Raw genomic sequence first — 24352 nt, 5'->3', positions numbered from 1 at the left:
CTTATTTCAAGTGAAAATTAATTTGAAACAAATGAAAATTATCTAAAAACAATCATTTTTAGGTGATGAGTCTTATTTTAAGTGGAAAGAGATTAGTTTTGACTAGAAATGAGACATTTTGACAAGAAATAAAACAAATTCTTGGAAAGATTTTGGGTTTTTGCAGTGTGCAAAATGAATGCATCTGAGACAAAAGACGGAGAGCTTCTGTCCTGTCCTGGGTCACCTCTCGTTGGTGATGATGACGGATGTGCCGACGTAGTGCGAGATCTCTCTGTGGCTCTCGGGGGACGAGCTGGAGCTGGGGCTCTGGCTGTTGCAGCTGTACGAGGCCGTGTCTTTGCCCTGGTGGTATGTCTGGCTGCTGCTGTCCGTTCTGTGGCTCAGCGAGGTAAAAGGTGGAGCTTTAATCATCGAGCTGTGTTTGCCCAAGACTTGATGAAAGTTCAAAGACATACTATACGGAGCCTGGGGAAGTCCCATGCCTATCAACATCCTCCTGCTGTCCTCGGCACATCTGGGCTGCTGCAGCTCCGTGGCTGCAGCTTCACATTGCTGCTGGTTAGCGGCGGCCGGCTGTGGATACACTGCTGCTGCTCTGTGGCCGTATGGCGCCTCCATCATGCACCGCCGCCTCCTCTGCTCCATCACCATCTGCACATCTGCTCGCTGCAGAGAGCCGACCTGCTCGCCTTTCCCCAGCACCAGACCGCTGAGCAAGGGGCAGGTCAAGGATCGGTCGCCTCGGAGACCCTTTGCGGCCTGAACAGGACGAGCGCGTGGGCACGAGACGTCGGACGCCTCGCCGTGCACGAGCGTGTAATGTTTGTACGGTTCTTCCTTCAGGCGGCTGGGAGAATACTGGTTCGCAGCGCTGCCGGAGAAGTCGTGGTGGTAGATGTCATCGGGGAGTCTGCGGTCGGCTGCCAGAGCGCCGGGGCCTGATGAGGGAAACATTCAGGAGCTTAGATTACAATTAATAAGTGGAATACAAACTCTTCCCTAGGCAGCATCAAGAGCATACAGTGTTCAGAAAAATATTTCAAATAAAACGAGTCAGAATGTCAGACATTGTGCATTAAAGGGATAGTCCAACATTTTGGCAAATTGGTCCATTGCCATAATCCCTATAGTTTTATAGTACAGTAGTAGTATAGGTTTGTTACCTTCAATTGTCGGTGCAAGCTATTTTTAGAACGGCGGAGCAGAGCCGCGAGCTGCTCAGAGCTACGCTACGGAGGCTCATGGGATTTCTTGGTTTCCCTCATCAAACTCTGATAAAATACTCAATCCAACAACTCCAAAACGCTCTGGTGGAGAAGTTGTGACCTGCACATTCACCACGCTATGAGATAATAACGCAACTTTACGAGACAGAGTTGTTTTCGAGGTAAATGCAGAGACTGCCTGATGAAAAACTGCCCTCGACGAGAACGCGCATCAGTGGTTTTGCATGAATTTACCTCTAAAACAACTCTGTCTTGTAAGCTTTCTGTCTGCCGTTCTAAAAACAGCTTGCACTGACAATTAAAGGTAACGAACCTACTCCTACTGTAAAACTATAGGGATTATGGCAATGGGCCAATTTGCCAAATTGTTGAACTACCCCTTTAACAAATCTGCTCTAAAGATGAGTCTCTGAGCTGTGATATAACATCAATATCCCCAATCATGGCCTTTTCTATATGTACAAAATATGTCCAATACATCATGAGGGTAATCATCTCTGAGGGTAACAACCTCTTTTGAAGCCCATTGTGTGTTTGATAATAGAATAAAAATAAATACATGCATTTGGCATTGGCCTGACTTTTTGGACTTGTGTAAATTTGTCTTCGGCCTCTCCAAGACAGAGCATAAAACAATCAAAGCACTCCACAGCATACACATACTATAAGACATAGAAACAAGAAACAAACTGAATGTTGTGCAAAACAGGCATAGACAATAATAGCCCTCTAAGGGGTTGCCAGGTGCAGTCAAATAATCATAACATATTCAGAGCTTGTATGGCCTGTGGAATAAAGGATTTCTTAAAAATTTCCCGGCTCATCCTGGGAACTCTGAATCTTCGGCCGGATGGGAGCAGTTGTTTGGATTCAGATTAGAAGCTTATGTTGTGTGTCTGTGGTATTCCCAATGCGGTGATCTAATCTGAACTGATTCAAAAACCAGCATAGTCTGCTTACAACCAGAAGAATATTACCTGAACCTAGAGAAAGCAACTCACTTGTATTGTTAACAGTCTTCTAATTAAGTAAATAAAAAATACTATGAAAATAGGGGTTGTAACACTTCCAATTTCTCCAATCGGGAATAGCAAAATTATGAATCACCCGATTCACACTGTATTATCAGTGTTTTTCAACCTTGGGGTCGGGACCCCACGAGGGGTCGCCTGAGATGCCTTAATTGATAAAAAAAAATAACTGATAACATTTTTTTTTTTAACTAATTGTTACTCTTTTTTAAATTATGATTAAAAAAAACCACACACAATCTTAAAGCAGAAGTAAGCGATCCGGTGGTTTTGGCTAACTTTCTGTCAGCAGATGGAGTTAGCAGTCCCCGCCCTCGTCCCTACGTCACCACATTCACGCGCATCCCTTGGCTGCACACACAGAGAGGACCGCCCCTTTATGCCGTTCTCTCTCCTCATTGGATAAAGGTTGTAGGATACAAGGAAAGTTTTCTCCTCGGCTTACAGCAGAGCAGAGTGACTGACAGACCCGTGTTTCGGACCAAACACTCTATGGAAGTGATTGCTATCGGAAGATATAACTATTTAAGACTTATATTAACACAAATATTCCGCTTACTTCTGCTTTAAACTCATCAAACTTAAATTACGTTTATCGTGTGTCTATGTAGATGTGTCAAAAATGTTACAACCATCCTCGGTCCCTCCCCTACTGGAGCTGATTTCACTGTGAAGCGTATTTCATACAGTTACCTGTGTATTTCTTCGGTGCTGGGGGGCTCCAGCCGACCGGCCCTCGGCCGTGCAGCGAGCCGATGATCTGCTGAGCCAGCTGAGAGGACGACGGCACCAAGCTGGGCAGCTGGCTCTGGGCGTCCACATGTCGGGGGTTGTTGTTGGGGTAGTGGTGGGTCCGGGTGTAGGTGGGACTGCAGGACATCTGGTTTGCTTCGGGGCTCAAGCTGGAGCTCCTCTCCCTGCACGGGGTCATGGGGTACGGGGGTCTCTCCTTGGACAGCTCTGTCCTCTGGGGGGAGCAGCTCACACGGTCTGACTGGAAGAGCCTAGTGGCCTGCTGGTGACCATGAAACACACAACAGTGGAGATTATTTACTGATATGACAGACACTCTTAAAGGGATATGCCAACATTCTTTTTTTCGTGTCTTGCCTCAGTAACAAGGGAGATACGGGCAAAGCTGGCGCATCGCTAATTAGCTTAGCTCAAACGCTGGAAGTGTATGGGTAGTGTTAGCCTGCCTCCTACCCGAGCCGAAATCAGCAGTCAGAAGCTGATTTCATTTTAGCTCTAAACTCTGTAAATATATCACTTTATAGACATTTCAAACATTTTTAGGCGAGAAAGTAGCCGTTTAGATCAGCAGTGTGTCGTTAATTTGTCTAAATACCAGCTGTTTACAATTTTGTTCGGACAAATTCGACGCTACTCAAGCTAGCCGTTGTGACCAACGCACTTCCGGTTACTTTCACAAAATAAAACACCTGTTGCCCTTTACATACAGAAAACCATGATGATAGAATTTGTGCTTTTACTTTGAAATAGGAAGCTAACCTACCCTCGATGTAGCTAGCTTGAACCAAAATAAACCGTCTTTGCTTGAACCCTCCATTTTGACCGATCTCGTCCCGTTAGCGGCATTTGACCGCTCAAGATGCCTTACCGGAGAGTTTTGTCAGCTCTGAGACGAAGATCGGCCCGCCGGTTTCTGTTTAGAGTTGCTGAAGAGTTTCTCTGATGACTTTAGGTGGAGGCAGGCTAACACTACCTATACACTTCCAGCATTTGAGCTAAGCTAATTAGCGGTGCGCCAGCTCTGCCTGTATCTCCCTTGTTACTGCACGCACAGTCGAAAGGATGGTGTCTATCTGCTTGTCATGGACTCGGGAGTCATATTATGCCCCCTTTCCACAGATTAAAATAGTTCCCAGGTGTCTTAAAGACATATCTGTGACATGCTTTGGTCAAAATACCCCAAGATCAAACATCACAGCTCTTTTCATCCTCTCTAAACAGCTCTGTTCAGAACGGCTGGTTTCAGTGCCTGTCCCTTTAAATGCAAATGAACCACCGCTTGCCCCGCCCCTTCTACCAGTCCCAGGTAGGGGCGGGGTTATGCAAATTGGAGTCCTAGTTACATCACTGGAAGACATCTGAGGGAACAGCTCGTAAAACCACGTGGATTTCAACCTAGGGAGCCTGAAAATTTGAGATTTTTTTGTCAATTCTCACATTTTGGAGGCCAGAAGGCAAGACAAACGCCCAAATATATGTTAAAGAGACTTAAAAAAAAAAGTGATATTCCCATAATATGTCCCCTTTAAAATCATGTGTACTACAAAGATGGAGCCACTTAGATTGGAAAATAAGGCCACACAACATTTTCTGTTATAAAAATATTCACCATTTACCCTGAAATTTTAATTTCTTGCCCGTTTTCACTAACTCCTCCATTCAGTCTGCGTTCAGGACGTGTGAGTCTCACCTCTGGATAAGGAGCTGCTCTAAGTTTGGTTTTCATCTTGACGGCTTTGGTTCTCAGTTGTTTGCGGTGTTCCTCGGAGGAAGCGAGGCTGAGCCCAGGCTTGGTGGCTCGACTCTGGTCCTGAGACAGCTGCAGCGCGTTGCACTCGATGTCCCTGTGTGCAAACAGACAAACAGGTGAGCACAGTTTTGGTCTTTATGGAGTTTTTTTTTTAATGGGGAAGTGCAGGAGGAAGAGGAGGAGACTGACTCACGTGAGGACGTAGTTCACACTGACGATGCAGTGAGGTCTGGAGGAGCGGCTGTTGTGGACGATGGTGGCGCAGCTCTGAACCCACACCCAGCCGCCGTGCTTGGACAACATGCGGTAGTATTTTGTGGTGACCTGCCCCTTTACCAGTACTACATCAGGGTCAGAGAGAGAGAGAGAGAAAAATGGTCCATCAGCCACTGTTTCTATTTCATTTAATATTTATTTACATATTTCAAGGGATAGTTTAACATTTTGGCAAATTGGCCCATTGCTATAATCCCTATAGTCTTAGCAGTAGGTTCGTTACCTTTAATTGTCGGTGCAAGCTATTTTTAGAACGGCGGAGCAGAGCCGTGAGCTGCTCAGAGCTACGCTACGGAGGCTCATGGGATTTCTTGGTTTCCCTCATCAAACTCATCAAATACACAATCCAACAACTCCACAACGCTCTGGTGGACAAGTTGTGACCTGCACATTCACCACGCTATGATTTCAGATTTCTCAATGCCCCCAAATGGAACGCACATCAGAGGTTTTGCATGAATTTCCCTCTAAAACAACTCTGTCTGGTAACGTTGTGTTATCATCTCATAGCGTGGTGAATGTGCAGGTCACAACTTGTCCACCAGAGCGTTGTGGAGTTGTTGGATTGTGTATTTGATGAGTTTGATGAGGGAAACCAAGAAATCCCATGAGCCTCCGTAGCGTAGCTCTGAGCAGCTCACGGCTCTGCTCCGCCGTTCTAAAAATATCTTGCACCGACAATTAAAGGTAACGAACCTACTGCTCTGACTATAGGGATTATGGCAATGGGCCGATTTGCCAAAATGTTGAACTATCCCTTTAAGTCCCATTCTCAGTGTGTGTTGTTTCCTTGAATACAAAATTCTCAAATTTTTTCCGACCTTTTCCTCATTGAGGGATGAAGTCAATTGATCTCATCTTATTTCTAAACTGACCGTAACCTTGATAGATCACAATGTAACATTCATTATGTTTAAATAGCTACAGCACAAATCCTCCCATGATAATCTGATCTGGCTAAACGTATCAAGGACTCACATAGATGGTGAGCGTAGCGTAGATGGAAAACATCACAGGCGTGGACGTGGTGGTACAGAGTCTTCTCTATCAGGTCCTGAGGCTCGTAGCCCGTCAGCTCTGCCACCCTGGTTCCACCACGGGAGAGAGAGGACATGTGGTAAAACCAACAGGCTGCTGAACTGCATGTTATTTCATTTTATGCATATATTGCATGCTATTTTCCTTTAAAGGGATAGTTCACCCAAAATTGAAATTGCACTCATTATCAATACTCACCCTCATGTGGACTAAGGGCTGGGAGAAGTTTCAGAGTCCTCCGTGGCTTCTCTGAGTTACAGGGGGCCTCGGCGTAGCAGTGCATGTCCATATAACGGTTGCAAATGGATACCAACTGTCTTTGTAACAAAAAGACACACCAAAAAACATCCAAATAAATACCTCCATGCTGCTCGTATGAAGCCCCAAAATGCGAAATTGCCCCGAAAAAAATTAAATAAGTCTATATTTTAAGCTTGTTTGTAGCGGAAGCTTCTCTTCCCGGTTCATCCAAATTTGACGAAACGGGAAGAGGAGCTTCTGCTACAAACAAGCTTAAAATATAGACTTATTTAATTTTTTTCGGGGCAATTTCGCATTTTGGGGCTTCATACGAGCAGCATGGAGGTATTTATTTGGATGTTTTTTGGTGTGTCTTTTTGTTACAAAGACAGTTGGTATCCATTTGCAACCGTTATATGGACATGCACTGCTACGCCGAGACCCCCTGTAACTCAGAGAAGCCACAGAGGACTCTGAAACTTCTCCCAGCCCTTAGTCCACATGAGGGTGAGTAGATAATGAGTGAAATTTCAATTTTGGGTGAACTATCCCTTTAAGTGCAAATGTTTTTTTTGTTTTTTTTCTGTTGATGTTTTATATGATTTGATATTCCAGACTCTCTCCTACCTCGTGTCCAAGAAGATGAGTTTAAAGTCCAGACTGGCCCGGAACATGAACATGTTGCTGTGGAGTTTGATCTCGGTGATGCCGCTCGGGGGTAAGGAGTGACCCACAGCCACCAGACCCACAGTCTGATAACAGGACTCGTACAGCGCCATGTCGATCATGTACTGACGCACTTTCAGGTAGCCGCTGCAGTGGATGACCTGGGAGACAACAGCACACTCAGTCACTATATACAGTACAATATGTCCGCATTCAAAGTGAATGCACTGCAAAAACTCAAAATCTTTCTAAGAATATTTGTCTTATTTCTTGTCAAAATGTCTCATTTCTAGTCAAAACTGAACTCTTTTCACTTAAAATAAGACTCATCACCTAAAAATGAACTTGTTTTTAGATCATTTCACTTGTTTCAAATTAATTTTCACTTGAAATAAGTAGAAAAATCTGCCAGTGAAAGCAAGTTTTTTGTGCTTGTAAGAAGAAAGATTTTTCTACTTATTCCAAGTGAAAAATGTGCTTGAAAGAGGTAAAAAGTGTCAAGAAACAAGCTACTTTTTAATGTAATGAGTCTTGTTTTACGTATAATGAGATTTTTTTTGACTAGAAATGACATTTTGACTAGAAATAAGACAAATATTCTTGGTAAGATTTTGAGTTTTTGCAGTGTGGGCCCTCACCTGGCCAAGGTTTTAACAACTGAAACTCGACCCCAGTACTTGAGTAAGAGTACAAATACTACTGGTCAAAATTTACTCCGTTACAAGTAAAAGTAGCTCAGTCGACATTTTACTATAGAGTAAGAGTAAAAAAGTACTTGCTTCCTACTTAAGTATCCAAAAGTACATGCTTTTAAATTAACTACAGGCAAGGCATTTTCTATCTCATGACATGACTTTGTCCACAATTCAATGCTGTATTTCAATGCTGTTTTTATAGGAGATAACAGGTTAACGTTGATAAAAAATAACAATTCTTTAATTAAGTAATGCAGATGTTTATTAACAATCATTTAACTCTTGCATGAAAACTGTAACCAAATGAACCTGCACCGTCCAACTAACTCTCTAGGTTTCCTCCTTTGACAAACACAGCTTGTGTCCAATAGTATTTTAGAAAAAAAAAAAAAGAGCAGACCTGAAAGTAAAGTAACTAGTACTTTTCAGCCTTCCTATAAATTAACTCAAGTAAAAGTAAAAGTATTTGTCTTGGAAATGTATTCAAGTAAGAGTAATAAGTACCAAATAATTCTAACCAGATGCAGTGTGGAGTTTGTGTTTTGTACAACAACAAACAGGATTAAAACTCGACAACTCACTGCCACTGAAACAGCTGCAGGTTCACTGGACGATGATGCAACTTTCATCTTCAGCAGCTGTGTCAGATGTTGTTCCTTTGTTGGTTTTGTTTTGGTTTGAACAACTCATCTGTAATTTTTTTTTAATCTGCATACTTGTCACACTTGCCAAGAGCTTGTTAGAGCTTATTACTTCAGGCCTGTTTTTTTTATGCACAGGCAGTTAAGACAATTAGAAAAAGAAATGTTTTAAGGCCGGGGGATGAACTGGAAGTATTGTGAGGAATTTAAGAGACTCGTTTATGTCCAAGAGAAATCCACTGAGCATGCATTTTAATAGGCTGAGACACTTTTTCAGCACACACAGACAGTTTGAGTGTATGTGTGTCTTACTGTCTTCATAATGTGCCATTAAAATAACACTGAAATACTACAACACTGTCTCCAGACCAGGTTTTTGTTGGTTAATCTCTTTCTGCTGCCTCAAGAGAACAGTATAGTATCATATATTGCATTTTTTTGATTTTTTATCATATCTATGGTCACATTATCAATATTAAAACTCAACCCAGAAGCTGCATGTGCCTACTATACCTTATATCCTCCACATGTCAGGCCTGCATTTCGTTTAGCGAGAACACACTTCATCCTCAAGAAGAAGGAGCGCTCGATTTCATAATCTAGAACACAAACGAACATTATAACACCGTTACTCACAGTGTATTATATACTGGGTTTTTCAAATACAATATCCTTTTTTTCCCACAAACATCAAATCATAAATAAAGAGGCATACATATCTGCTCATACACGTGCGTCATGCAAATGCTTTACACGTCGAGACCAGTTTGGTTTACATAAAATAAAACAATCTCAGTTAATTACTCATCCTGCAGAGAAAGGAACAATTCATAGCTGTGTAATCATGATATATATATACAAAACAAAGAAAAAGCAGGACAAAAACACAAAAAAACACAAACACTAAGGAAAAAAAACACTAAGGAAAAGGAAAGTAGTCAAAAATCCCCACCCACGTTCAAAAATGATGCTCAGTTCTTCACTTTTCAGGAATATTTGGAAGCGTTCTACATATAATTGTTGCCTATTGTGGCTCTGAAAATAAAGGCTTTTCCATATCACACTGATAATATAACATTCAGGTCCTTTCCCTCCACATCATCCCTTAAATCACAGAAGATTATTATTTACACTACAAAAACTCAAAGAATATTTGTCTTATTTCTAGTCAAAATGTCATTTCTAGTCAAAACAAATCTCTTTACACTTAAAATAAGACTCATCACCTAAAAATGTACTTGTTTTAAGATCATTTCACTTCTTTCAAGCATATTTTTACTTGATATAAGTAGAAAAATCTGATAGTGGGGCAAGTTTTTCTTTCTTATTACAAGCACAAAAAACCTGCTTTCACTGGCAGATTTTTCTACTTATTTCAAGTGAAAATGTGTTTGAAACAAGTGAAATGATCTAAAAACAAGTACATTTTTAGGTGATGAGTCTTATTTTAAGTGTAAAGAGATTAGAAATGAGACATTTTGACAAGAAATATGACAAATATTCTTGGAAAGATTTTGAGTTTTTGCAGTGTAGTTAGAGGGCAACAGTGGTTTGAATCAAAAACAGTGCAACTTCCTTGCAGAACCAAAATAATATCCAATATCCAAAAGTTGTGGGCCCAAGTAAAACGTTTCACTCACTAAACGTATTTAAAGTTTAATATATTTATTTATTGACTGACACTTTTGTTCAAACTGATGCAGAATCTAAGCTCTATTGATAAGGTTGTTTGACAAGGAGTCTTGTCTTGTTTCTCCTGAGGTTGGACAATCAGAACAGATCGTGCTCTTCAGTCCCGGGCCAAAAGCTGACCAAGATCGTTTCAAGGTACAAACACCGTCATAAAACTAAAGGCCGCACTGCACACACTCCATCAAATAATAGAAGAATCAATATGTCAGTTTTCTGAACAACCACTCACTCTGATCCACTTCAAACCGTCTGCACTGATACAGATCCTGAAAGGAAACTGTTTTCTTTTTTTCTCCAGTATGTTTCAAGTGTTTGTTTTTGTAATACTCATCTGAAGTGCACCATGAATCACTTCCGCTGTCTGAATAGGACTAAAAAATCATTACTTTTCCACATGATGATTCACAATCTATCTCTGGAAATCAGCAGGGAAGAGGCAAGAGGAGACTTTGTCAATGAAAATAGCCTACATTTCTTGCAAAAAGAACACAAGTTGCTAACCTGCTCTAACCTTAAAGGGATAGTTCACCCAAAATTGAAATTTGAAATTCATTATCTACTCACCCTCATGTGGACTAAGGGCTGGGAGAAGTTTCAGAGTCCTCTGTGGCTTCTCTGAGTTACAGGGGGTCTCGGCGTAGCAGTGCATGTCCATATAACGGTTGTGAATGGATACCAACTGTCTTCGTAACAAAAAGACACACCAAAAAACATCCAAATACCTCCATGCTGCTCGTATGTAATGTCCGTCTTGTATTGAAGCCCCGAAATGCGAAATTGTTGCTACAAACAAACTCGAAATATAGACTTATTTAATTTTTTTCGGGACAATTTCTCATGTCAGGGCTTCAATACAAGATGGACATTATACAAGCAGCATGGAGGTATTTGGATGTTTTTTGGTGTGTCTTTTTGTTACGAAGACAGTTGGTATCCATTTGCAACCGTTATATGGACATGCACTGCTACGCCAAGACCCCCTGTAACTCAGAGAAGCCACGGAGGACTCTGAAACTTCTCCCAGCCCTTTTAGTCGACATGAGGGTGAGTAGATAATGAGATAATGAATTCAATTTTGGATGAACTATCCCTTTAAACTAGTATATATATGTACCTCGTGTTTAGATGGCATGGAGAAATATAAATTAAATCACCTGGAGGCAAAATAAAAACACATGGAGTATGTTTGTAGCACACTTCAGCCTCTTGTGGTCATAATAAGTAGCACAAAGATAATTTTTTAAAGGACTTCCCAACAAGTTACAAGCTGAATCGCTGCAGGCCAAACACCGAAAACACATCATCAGTCTCATTTTGCAAACAGCCACTTTGCCTAACCCTGATGACACCATTACAACACATTTATCACAGTAAAAGACTCCCAGTGTGAATAGAAGTGAGTGCAGACGGTCGACACAGACAGAACAGACATTACTACGTATGAGATTATGATTCATTTCATTCAGACTCGCTGGGAATCATCTGTACTCTAATTAATTCCAATGCATTCCAGTATAATGAATATTTCCACATGAGTGGGCAACAAAAAAAGTTGTGTCAATGAAAATGGAAATTCTTTTTTTAAATGCATTTTGAGGCCTTTATTATGATAGGCAAAGTAAGAGAGAGAGAGACCGGAAATCTGGGGAAAGAGAGAGGGAGGATGAAATGAAATGCAGCAAAGGGCCACACTTCAGATTCAAACCCAAGGCCAGTGCGGTTAAGACTGTAAGCCCACATGGTAAGAACTCCACATAGGGTTAGTCACTGGTGAAAACGGAAATACTTTTAAAACAGGAAAACAGAAATACTCTTTGGTTAAAAAAAAAAAAAAAAAAGATTCTAACTGAGGCTAAAGGTATTTCCTTTTTCACAACATCCCAGAGAGAAGCTGAGTCATGTGCACGACGTGACTGATGGAATAACAGCTGTGGAAATATACCATCATAGTGAATTTGTTAAGACGACACGGCACATAGGGACTCAGGAAGGAAGGAAGGAAGGAAGGAAGGAAGGATGAAGGGAAAGGGAGGGAAGGAAGGATGAAGGGAAAAAAGGAAGGAAGGAAGGAAGGCAGGCAGGAAGGACGAAGGGAAAGAAGAAAGGAAGGAAGCACGAAGGAAGGAAGAAAGGGAGAGAAGGAAGGAAGGATGAAGGGAAAAAGGAAGGCAGGCAGGAAGGACAAAGGGAAATAAGAAAGGAAGGAAGCACAAAGGAAGGAAGGAAGGAAGGAAGGAAGGAAGGAAGGATGAAGGGAAAAGGGAGGGAAGGAAGGAAGGATGAAGGGAAAAAGGAAGGAAGGAAAGAAGGAAGGAAGGCAGGCAGGAAGGAAGGACCAAGGGAAAGAAGAAAGGATGGAAGGAAGGAAGCACGAAGGAAGGAAGGATGAAGGGAAAAGGGAGGGAAGGAAGGAAGGATGAAGGGAAAAAGGAAGGAAGGAAGGAAGGACGAAGGGAAAGAAGAAAGGAAGGAAGGAAGGAAGGAAGGATGAAGGGAAAAGGGAGGGAAGGAAGGAAGGATGAAGGGAAAAAGGAAGCAAGGAAAGAAGGAAGGAAGGCAGGCAGGAAGGACGAAGGGAAAGAAGAAAGGAAGGAAGGAAGGAAGGAAGGAAGCACGAAGGAAGGAAGGAAGGAAGGAAGGAAGGAAGGAAGGAAGGAAGGAAGGAAGGAAGGAAGGAAGGAAGGAAGGAAGGAAGGAAGGAAGGAAGGGAAAGGGAAGGAAAGAAAGATGGGGGGAGGCAACAGATTGGGCCAATTAGATCAAAAGAGGAAGGAAGAAGAAGTAAGGACGAAGGGAACAAAGGAAGGAAGGACGAAAGGAAGGAAAGAAAAATGGAGGGAAGGAATAGATAAGGTCAAGGAAGGAAGCAGAAGGATGGGTGATGGGAAGGAAGGAAGGAAGGAAGGAAAGAAGGTAGGATGGAGGAAGGGAACATAGGTTCAATTTGACCCAGAAGGACAACAGGAGGGTTAAAACTTGTCTCTTGCCTGTTTCAAACAATGTTTTCTTTGCTACTGAGATAAATAAAGAATAAAATATGACATTTTCCAGGAGAGAGGGAGATTATCCTGTAATTACCTGGAGAGAAGTGATGGTGTGGCGGCTGGCAGACGCCCAGCACTGCTGTCATCTCATCGTGGTCCGATGGGTGGATGTACTCAAATATACTGTTTCCTGTTAGCTCCACCTGCAGCACACAACGTTACGTTACCAACACAAACTCTTCAATGTGCTGAGACGAACAGCGATAAACAGCATCACAGCTCATCAACAACGCTGCAAAACAGAACTAAACAAACTTATCCATGATCCACCCAAAAATTGAAAGACCAACCCACACAAGGTGTAATTTGTAATGTGCGTGCATATTAATTATTGTACTGTAGCCTGTTATAACAGTTAATGTGTGACGTATAGATCTACATGTGTCTCTATACAGTAATATTGCTGTATAATGGGACTGCAGTCAGGATATAGAAACATCTACAGTAAGTCCCCCTAGTAGAATTTGTATCTGGGCATTCATTTATTTATTTATTATATGGTTTGACATGTTGAGGTATGTGAACATAGATGTTAATTATTATAAATATCTGTGCAACAATGCAACAATGCACATATTCTGTGTGATTAAAATTCATTTTAAAGCTGTATCTCTTCCCATTCCAGGACATTGGACTTTAAACCCATTGACAGGCTTATGTTTATGTGACATATAATATAAGAACATGCACTGTTGCCCATAAAGTTGGAATGAAATGTTTTTTTTACCTCTTCTCATGAAATGATTGTGACAATGTGATTTATTCTTGATAGATAAAACTGGTAACTGGGACTCGGTATATAATCATTGCACCTGGTCAAAGCTGCTTACTAACATGTATAAATAGGAATAAAAAGAGGAATGTATCTGAAAACAAAATTATTCCAACTTGGCAATAGTGTACATAAACTTACATATTTGTACAGAACTATAATTTCTAGTTTTATAGTTACTTTACATGGATATTTATAGATGCAAACAATGAAAATGAACAATGAAATCCTGTTTAGCAGCTTCCTCATGGCAGCATTTCATTTGTGTAAATGCTCTCATTATGAGCTACTTTTCTTCTTATGGTCAAACTGGAGCCACATCACTTTTTCCTAATCACCAGTGGATCATCTAAAATGTTTGAAATAAGGGTAAATCTGCTGTATTGTGCTGCAGCTTGTTGAAGAGGACAGAGGTTTTTTTTACCTGGGACAGACCGAGGTGGACCGACGCTGTTTCTGAGATGTACATGATTTTCCCATCAGAGGCAACGACAAACACGAAGCCGTCCAGAGTCTGAGGGAAGAAACAAAGAAGATATGAGTCATTGATTTTCATTCACAGTATTATGTGCCTATAAACATTTGCCCATGTAATATAAGAATAGATTATATTATTATTATTCATATTGTAAGAGGTTCCAGCTCTGCCTCCTGCAATTTAGTTTTTGTGCAGCTGCACCAAATTAGCATTTGCTAAGTTGAATGTAATTTCAATTCTATTAAAATGTATTAATCTTATTTTATATTTTAACATTTTTATAAAGAAAAACACACAGTATGATGCATACTGTAGGTGTCTTCATTTATTTATTTATTCATACTTACATTTTTATTAGTTTTTATGACAAAAAATAACAAGAACTAATAACAGCACGGTACAAAATAAAAAACACAACAGCAGGCACTTGACATCCTTACATCAATACAATATGTATGGATTTAGGAAAGTTGTTTCAGCATAGTACTACTTAATTTTTTTTTTTCAAATAGAGTTTAATCTGCTGTCCAAGGAGGAATATGCTGCATAACTCTCTGGATATTTTCCCAAAATGGCCGTAACTTTGGGCAGCTCCAAAGTCTTTTAACTTTATTTTCTAAAAAACTTTGATCCTCTGATGCTCAGTGAATTAAATAGTTATCAAAATGTTTTCTATTTAACATGAACCTGTAATTTCTATGCACTGATTTGTATACACACCTCAAAAGAAAAATAGCTAAGCTGATTGCATGAAGTTTTGACCAGGTTTATTCAATTATATTATTAAACTAACAAATACTGCCACTGAACATTAAACACATGCAGCTAAGTAAGCATGATAATAATTACACTTTAATATTATTCAATATCAACAAATAATTAAAAAAGTGAGGCCCAGTATTTGCCTGCAGTCACCATTCATACGCTGGATGAACCAGACACAGACTGAGCCGAGCTGCACATTCATATCCTCTCAAGAACCAGGCGTCTTGTGTGTGACACTGACAGCACTGTACAGGCCACAAGCATGTTGCATCAGTTCAAGTAAACTATTTTTTTAAAACTAATTTTACAGTGCATGTTTTACAACTGTTAAGAAATGTACTGCTTCCTACAAGTATTAGTAGTAAACCTTTATTTAACCAGGCAAGCAGAATACATTCTTATTAGGGCAATGGCCTGGTATTAGTGATCAATTCATATCTATCTGTCATTTTACAGTCAAATCAAATCAAATCAACTTTATTTATATGGCACTTTTCATACATTTGCATCTATAAATGTCCATCTATAAATGTCCATATAAAAGTAACTATAAAGTCATAAGTAAAAAGTCCTAACAATGTTTTTAATTCAAATGAATCACAGCAAACCAGCAGGAGATAGAAAAGGACAATGGAGATATGAAATGCATTTATATAGTATTACTGGTATAATACCTGTATAAACACATTGATGTGGTGGAAGCTGTATTTGAGATGGTGATGGGTAAAGGAGCAGCAGAGATGGACAGAGTACTCCACCCCAGTACTTGAGTAAGAATACAAATACTACTGGTCAAAATTTACTCCGTTACAAGTAAAAGTAGCTCAGTCCACATGTTACTCGAGTAAGAATAAAAAAGCACTTGCTTTTAAATTTACTTTAAGTAAAAATAAGAGTAAGAGTAAATTTCTTATTTTTCACATCAATGAATGACTATAATTGTTTCTAAATGAATTGAAGGTCCTTTTAACTCTTGTTTCTCAGAATTAACTCTTTGAAAGCAGCTGCACTGATGTGCTGCTTTTAGGGGTTAGGGTTTCCTTCTTTGACAAACACAGCTTGTGTCCAATAGGATTTTAGGGGGAAAAAAGAGACAAAAAAGAGCAGACCTGAAAGTAACGAGTACTTTTCAGCCTTCCTAGAAATTAACTCGAGTAATTTGTCTTGGAAATGTATTCAAGTAAGATTAATAAGAACCAAAGAAATCTAATACTCAAGTAAAGTACAAATCCTCTGGATATACAGTAGCTACTCAAGTAAATTTACTCCATTACTGTCCACCACTGAGGAGCAGTGCTTTTCATTAAATATGAATATTTAAACTTATGAAAGTGATATCAGTAGGCTATCTGTGTGTATGTATGTTACAGGCAGCAGGTTGAGTTCAAGCAGCAGTGGATGGAGCAGCAGCAGCAGCAGCAGCAGCAGCAGCAGTGAGTCAGTGAGTCAGTGAGTCAGGAGGAGCAGAGAGTCTGGCGCAGTTCAGAAAGACGTAGTCATCCCAAATTATAGGAGCGGACTTTAGAGGTTATGACCATCATGTCCAATCAAATTAGTAGTTTTCATCTCCTGTCTCTGTCGTGACGCACTAACAGTTTCTAGGTTTAGATTTAGAGTTTACTCCTCCGAGGAAACTTGTTGACCTGCAGAGCTACAACAGATCAAATAGAGATGAATGATGATGATCTCCTCGTATTTTCCATGCGGAGGAGGAATGACATATCATAGGCTACATATTCTAGGTCCAATCAGAAACGAGTTTAATATGAGCAAAACATCTTGTGATTTTGTGACTTTTTAATTACATACAATGACCAAGACAGGACAGAGGACCACCCGCGGTGCTACACACGGATTCACACCGACGATGTTAAAATACGACGACGAGGCTACGCGCGTTAAATGAGCTGCGATCTGGTTCACTGCTGCTGCTGCTTCTACTGCTTCTACTACTGCTGCTGCTGCTTCTACTGCTTCTACTGCTTCTACTGCTGCTGCTGCGCATTGAAATCTACAGGTGCGTTATACAAAAGGGAATGTGTATTTGCCGGTATAGACATGCGATGAACCAAACTGTGCGCACAGTAGGCCTATATACACACGTACACACGCACACACATACAAAATAAAATACACTTGTACTCACTTGTAAGAGGTGGGAGCCCAGCTCTTTGGCCATGCTGTCCAGAGGACTGAGCCTGGTGGACTGACCCCATCCATCACCCAGACCTGCAGAGAGAGAGAGAGAGAGAATATTGTATATCACAGTCATGCCAATAAATTGAAATTGAAATTGAAAAATTGAGAGAGATACATGTAACTAAGGCAGGTGAGACAAAATCTAAAAGTGCATGTCAGTATCGAGCAAGAGGAGACACTACAGACTTCCACATCTATTAAATGAAACTCTGTACTAATCAATATAATGTGGAGTTGGTGGCACCAGTTCAAATCAAAAAAGGAAACTGGTTTTACCACCAAAAATGAAAACAACAGCAATGAATTCAACAAAAGCTACATCCCATCTGCAGTAGCTGAACTAAATAAGACAATGAACAGAACATAACCAGGGGGAATGTACATGTAAATGTGGGGTGCAGGGTCTTATGTTTTATGTTCTTATGTCTCTATGTAATTGTGGTGTATGAAATGTGGGAATGTGTGTAAATGAATGTAATTTGAAAAGGACAAATAAACTCATCTAATCTAATCTAGTGCAGATATTAACACAACCAGAACTAAAAGCATTAGAGAACATTTCAGAATTTTAGATATTGCAGTTTTAATACCATAAGCATCTATCTATTTCTTATATTTCATTATGATAATATGTATAAATCAGCCAGCAAACAGCAGCCTGTCTCATGCCAAAGCTGCTCAACCCTTAAGAAAGCAGAGAAATCCACTGTAAATCATCAACAACAACAGGCCTGAAGAGGGAGCGAGCAGCGACAGAAGCTACTACAGCACCACAGACGAGGACTGGACTTTATTGTGTTCTGTGTTTAACAAGTTCTTCATCTGGTGAAGTTTCTGTCTGTCTGTCACGGAGCTGAGTTTGATGTATCGATCTTCTGATGCTGTGGTTTGGACGCACGATCCGGTTTCTGCAAAGTATTTTAGAGCCCGTGTGTACGACGTAGTAGTAGTCTACTTACTGCCCCCGTAGAAACCAAACCGCTGAGAGAGAGAAAGCCCCTCTCTAGCTGCTTCTCAGAGGAACATTTCTTTGTTCAGACAACAACATTTTCCCACTATTACAGAGCTACTTAACGACGATCTGCTATGAAGCTTTGTTTATAACAGACCTCTGAACACAGGCTTCAAGGAAATAAGAGTTTGTGTTGCTCATTTTCTTGCAGATTATAAAATATTCCTTCTTCATTTTACACTTTACACTTTACACATGTTTCTCAATGTTTGTGAGTCCTCACACTGTGATTATTTCCAGGTGTGTGTGTGTGTGTGTGTGTGTGTGGCTGGGTGGGTGGGAGATTATAGATGTTTAATCTCTGGCTGTTGGACTGTTTGTGTATTTCTTTGTCAAACTCTGCTGCGGTTGCATTTCCATATTAACAAAATCAGTCTGTGTAGTGAGGTTAAGAGTGATTTACTACAAATTCTCCCTTAATTTTCACCTTTAATTACCCCCCCCCAAAAAAATCTCCCCATGCATGAGCACAGACACAGACACACATCATGTGTCGAATTCGGAGAACGGAGCCATTTATCCCACATGTTGGAGCAGATGTTGCAATCTACTGGATCATTTTCACTCATTAAAGGCCTTAGTTTGTGATGTTAAGTTACGATTTAAAGCCCATTTTATCATTCAATTACGAAGCACTTTGTCAGTTGTGTCGACACATCGGTGTAACTGTCTGCTGTGTGTGTGTGTGTGTGTGTGTGTGTGTGACGCACTCACAGGAGAGAAGAATTTGACCATGTTTGACAAAGTGTGGTTTGCTTTGGGACACAGAACTGAGCCACGCTTCATGAAACAAGCTCAGAGACTCGTTTCCATCGCTGCAAATCCATGTTGTGCTTTCTGCAGGGATAAATATTTGTATAAAGGTGTGTGTGTGTGCATGCATGTGTGAATGTGTGTGTGGGAACAGCTAGAAACAAGTAAGACATTGGTGGGGACAGAGGATCTGACATCGATCAGGGAGGACAGGAGGAGGAAACGTTGGTGCCTGACACTCTTAATCTAAATGTTCCTCTATAATCCACTCTGACATTCAGAGCCGCTGCATCTGCCGCCGCGCCACTTAAACAGCCACTCACATGCACCAGCTCAGAGTGCCGCCATTAAAAAGTCATTATTTTTTAGGGATTCTGGGAGTGCAAGGTGCTATACACTCAACTTGTCAGAGCTGAACGGCTGCGTGTGTGTGTTTGTGTCGCTCTCACAAACCTATTACTATTACTACTACACACTAACTGATAATAAGACTCAAAAGTGGATAATTGTCAGATTGTTTTGTTATAATTGGTCAGATTATATAATATATTCTGTTTTTCCACACAGTATCAAAACTGAACGGGCAAAAAAATAAGAAAATGAACACACATGCAGATGTCCAAATGAATGGATGAATGAAGTGGCAATAACATGGACAACCATCGAACATTCACTTTCATTTTTCAAACCTGTTGAAGTGAAATTAACACAAAGTAGAAATGAGAGCAATACACAAACTAGGTCATTATGATAATACTAGCCTACTCTAATAATAATAAAATAACATAAAGTCACATTTAAAGTATTCTACTGTAGTCCATAGATTAATGTAGGATAGGTACTGTTGTAATAGGACTGGTTTTGCTTTGGTTTTGGTTTTACTTTTTGTTCTCTTTCTCTCTCTGTCTCTCTGTGTGTGTATCTGTGTGTCTTTGTGTCTGTGTGTGTGTGTTAACATGCATATTAAAATGAAGAAGTTGTGTTGTGACTCTGAGGGATGGAGGGTTGGAGAGAGGCTCCTGGCTGCTCTGCTCCGGGCCTCGGCCTGAAGACAACACACACACACTGGCCGGCCCGCGGGCTGCAGAGTGTACTGCAAAAACTCAAACACTTACCAAGAATATTTGTCTTATTTCTAGTCAAAACAAACCTCATTATACTTAAAATAAGACTCATCACATTAAAAAGTTGCTTGTTTTAGACACTTTTTACTTCTTTCACACATATTTTCACTTGAAATCTCCTCAGATGTCTCCTCAGCGACAGCTAGTGTATGTGTGTGGGTGTGTGTATGTTTGTGTGTGTGGGTATGTATGTCTGTGCGCATGTCTATGTATGTGCGTGAGTGTGTGTATGTAATTGTGTATCTGTGTGTATATTTGTGGGGGTGGGAGGTTTGGGGTTTTCGTGGTGTGGTGTTCTTTTGTTTTGTTTTGTTTTTATGTGATGCACTTTGTGTTACTGCAATGTATGAAAAGTGCCATATAAATAAAGCTGATTTGATTTGATTTGAAATAAGTAGAAAAATCTGATGGAGCAAGTTTTTCTTCCTTATAAGCACAAAAAACTTGCTTTCACTGGCAGATTTTTCTACTTATTTCAAGTGAAAATTAGTTTGAAACAAGTGAAAATGATCTAAAAACAAGTAAATTTTAGGTGATGGGTCTTATTTTAAGTGGGAAGAGGTTAGTTTTGAGTAGAAATCAGACATTTTGACAAGAAATAAGACAAATATTCTTGGAAAGATTTGGGGGGTTTTGCAGTATGAGGCCTTCAGGTCATTCATGCTCCACCTCATGGTGTTGATGCAGTTACATTAGTAGGATAGTAGCCTATGAGGATGGGAAATGTGGTGATCACCTCTACTCCACTCCACTCCATCCATCTTAATTAATCAGCTGTAAATACAAAAGTATGTCTTTCAGTTCGGATGAACACTGTTACAAAACAAGACATGCTACGGAGGGTAAATTCACCTTACCCAAAGTGAAAACAAGCAAGATGAAAAGTACGTTAATAATGTATAGGTCCATGGTGATATGGGATGCTCTGCCAGGACATATTATCCAAGAACATAACAAATACAGATTTAAAGATCTATTGAAAGAACATTTATTAGTCAAACAGCTCTCTGAAGCTATTTGGTGCAATCAATTAGTGTTTGTCTGATTTACTTGAAATATCTTAAGTCTGCTTGTGTAGCTATTGGGTACTGTTTCTCTAAGTTAATGTAATTACTGTATGAGGAACGTGTATGTTTTTGAACATCTGATTATTTCACAACTATGGTAATAGCTACACTGTGGAAATGAATAAGGTCCAGTAATATGTATATGTTGTTTGTATTGTTTTTGTTTTGTTGCTTTGTCTTGTTTTGTCTTGTAGATCGTTGAGTTGTGGTTATGGATGTTGTTATTGTGTTTATGGTGTGATGTGTTTCTGCACTGCAAAAACTCAAAATCTTACCAAGAATATTTGTCTTATTTCTAGTCAAAATGTCATTTCTAGTCAAAACAAATCTCATTCTACTTAAAATAAGACTCATGACATTAAAAAGTAGCTTGTTTTTAGACAGTTTTTACTTCTTTCAAGCAGATTTTCACTTGAAATAAGTAGAAAAATCTGATAGTGGAGCTAGTTTTTCTCTCTTATTACAAGCACAAAAAACGTTTTCTTCTTATTTCAAGTGAAAATTAGTTTGAAACAAGTGAAAATTATCTAAAAACAAGTTAATTTTTAGGTGATGAGTCTTATTTTAAGTGGAAAGAGATTAGTTTTGACTAGAAATGAGACATTTTGACAAGAAATAAGACAAATATTCTTGGAAAGATTTTGAGTTTTTGCAGTGTGTAATTATCTACTGCAATGGATAGTTAATCTGTGAAGCTAATGGAGATCTAAATGAATGGAAAAAATGAAAATACGTTATCATCTACACGGCTGCACTCACTCCTTCATAGACGGCCTGTGACAGGACTGAATTAACGCGCGTAAATCCACCACGAAACGGACCCACGACGCAGCCAGACGCAGACCTGCAGCTGATGGTGCGTTCACGGACAAAAGACGCAGCAACTTGTTAAGGTGCACGGCGGACCAGGACCATGCAGGACCATGCAGGACCAGACCGACGTGGTGGTGGGCCCAGCATGAAAGGCCGTGTGTTGAGTCTGACTGTATGAGTGATGACAGAGAGGAAGGACTGTGTTTTTCTGCCCTCTAACCTGCCCCGCTGCAGCCGCGTGCAGCCTAATGAAATAATTCACCTTGATGAATGAGTGAGGCTCCTCAAGTAGACACCAGATTTTTAATCAGACTGAGAAAACAAGTTCCAAACTTCCAGGACCAGGACCAGGACCAGGACACCTACTACAGCCCTAATTTACCAAAATGACTCTAACAGCCGCTAATTACGGATGAGTGAAGGCGCGCGAGACCTGAGAGCAGCCTTCACTTTTACACCAGGAAGAATAAAAATAATAATAATAAAAAAAGACTGAGAAATATAAGCTTCTTCATAATTATTAATAATTATATTATTGTTTTTATATTGGTCTTGCTCTGGCTCTTGGCTCTTAAATCATGAATCTATATTTCGCTGTAGATATTTTAAATTGTGCGGAAAAGGCGTTTGTGTGTGTGGCGATATTTTTTCTAACTTTTTAAATATGAGAGCGATTTATCAAATCAGTCTGGAGAGGTAAAAAAAAAAAAAAATGAGCAGGACCTCCTGACATTTCTTTTTTTGTAAAAACAACGCACCAAAATTGTTAGAACTTACTTTTTCATAGATTGATAAACTATTTTTTCTACTTTAAGATATTAAGAACTGCCTGGTTTTTAAAAGATCCAATTTTGTTTTGGTGAATAATTTATAGCAGCTCATTTTAACAGGATGGAGCATAATGAGAATAATGTATTAGGCTGCTGCTCATTAACGGCTCTTTTGTTTCTCTCCAATATTGTTTTATTTGAATGTAATGAATTCATTTCTCTTTTAATTTTTCAGTGTGTGTGTGTGTGTGTGTGTGTGTGTGTAGTGTAGTGTATTTTCTAGGGCCTATAATAATGAAAAACGATCAGATTTTTCCAGATCAGAAGTCCACTTAACAGAAAATTCAAACACAGCCTGTTGCCTTTACAACTTTTCTTTCTTTTCTAATAATAATTCGCCTTTACTGTCTCTATCTGATTCAGGAAATAAAATATGGCGACGGTCTGTGATTTTGTGGGCAAAACTTTAGTAGGGAAGAAAAGAAAATTGCCATAGATTTTCTGTAATTGCTTGAGTGCATTGTCGCCTATTGGTTAAGCCAAAAAATACCTAATGCTATGTTAATTGTTTCTTTTTTTCTCTCCTCTTGCTTTTGAACAGACTTCGAAATCTGCACTTTACTGTATTGTGTGTTCATATCCTCTCGGCCTGTGTCTGGTCTCCTACCGTCGGGGAAGACTGCCCTCATCTTGAGGTAGCTGCTGGTCAGCCGGATGATGGAGGCCTTGTCCAGCTGGGAGGTGATGGCCGCGGGCAGAGGCAGCAGCTTGGCCAGCTCGTAAAACTCCCCGTTCTCCTTCTCCCTGCGCGTCTTCGCCGCGTTTTTGCATTTTTCCTTCATATCGGCGGAAAGTTTTGGCACAAACGGCTCTGCATGCGTAAAAGTCTCCACTGGGGCTTTCCCATATAGACGCGCGTTAACTTAATTTAAAAAAATAAAACAAAAACCTGAAAGGAGGAGCAGTGTTATCTGAATCCAGAGCAGAGCGGAGGGTTTCCCATCAGCTCCATCCTGCTCCAACTTCGTCCAACAACTCCACAGCTCAGCTCCACCTGTTCAGCAGCAGCAGCAGCAGGAAAACTCTGCACTCCAACTCCGGAGGCTTAACGCCACGTCCACTTCACCCTGTTTTCGCAGTCCTGTCAGTTTTCCGTCCATCCATCCATCCATCCATCCATCCATCCATGGACGCACGTACGCACGCACACACACACACACATATATATACACACACATTCATACACACACGTCCAGTCCAGACCTCCAGACCTCCAGACTTCCTGCTCTGAACATCCACAGGCTCAGAAGCCGCGAGAAGGAAAAACAAATAGAAGAATGACACAAGTTAGTGGAGGTTTGTTGGAGCTGGTGTGAAGAGGAGGGAGAGAGAGACCAAGTGATCCGGTCTGAGCTGAACTCCCTCAGACCAGACCTGCTCTGTCGCCTCTCCCTCTCCCTCCCTCTCTTTCTCTCTCTCTTCCTTTGTGTGTGTGTGTGTGTGTGTGTGTGTGTGTGTGTGTGTGTGTGTGTGTGTGTGTGTGT

The 24352-nt window shown here is 40.4% G+C and overlaps 1 protein-coding gene across 1 annotated transcript; it reads right to left on the bottom strand.

Annotated features, from left to right (window-relative positions):
- Positions 1 to 222: 222 nt before the first annotated feature.
- On the bottom strand, positions 223 to 23650 carry sim2 (SIM bHLH transcription factor 2). Its single transcript, XM_085798918.1, has 11 exons — positions 23476 to 23650; positions 17217 to 17299; positions 14252 to 14341; positions 13090 to 13198; positions 8833 to 8918; positions 6945 to 7144; positions 6018 to 6124; positions 4957 to 5104; positions 4704 to 4857; positions 2954 to 3275; positions 223 to 941 (listed from the first exon to the last, which is right to left on the bottom strand). The coding sequence occupies exons 1-11, from the start codon at positions 23648 to 23650 to the stop codon at positions 223 to 225; spliced, it is 2193 nt and encodes a 730-aa protein (XP_085655044.1).
- Positions 23651 to 24352: the final 702 nt, after the last annotated feature.

The sequence above is a fragment of the Trachurus japonicus genome, chromosome 14, assembly GCF_045865225.1.
Source record: "Trachurus japonicus isolate A0001 chromosome 14, Traja_1.0".
NCBI classification, from domain to species: domain Eukaryota; kingdom Metazoa; phylum Chordata; class Actinopteri; order Carangiformes; family Carangidae; genus Trachurus; species Trachurus japonicus.
This window is presented reverse-complemented; position numbering and strand designations above follow the sequence as displayed.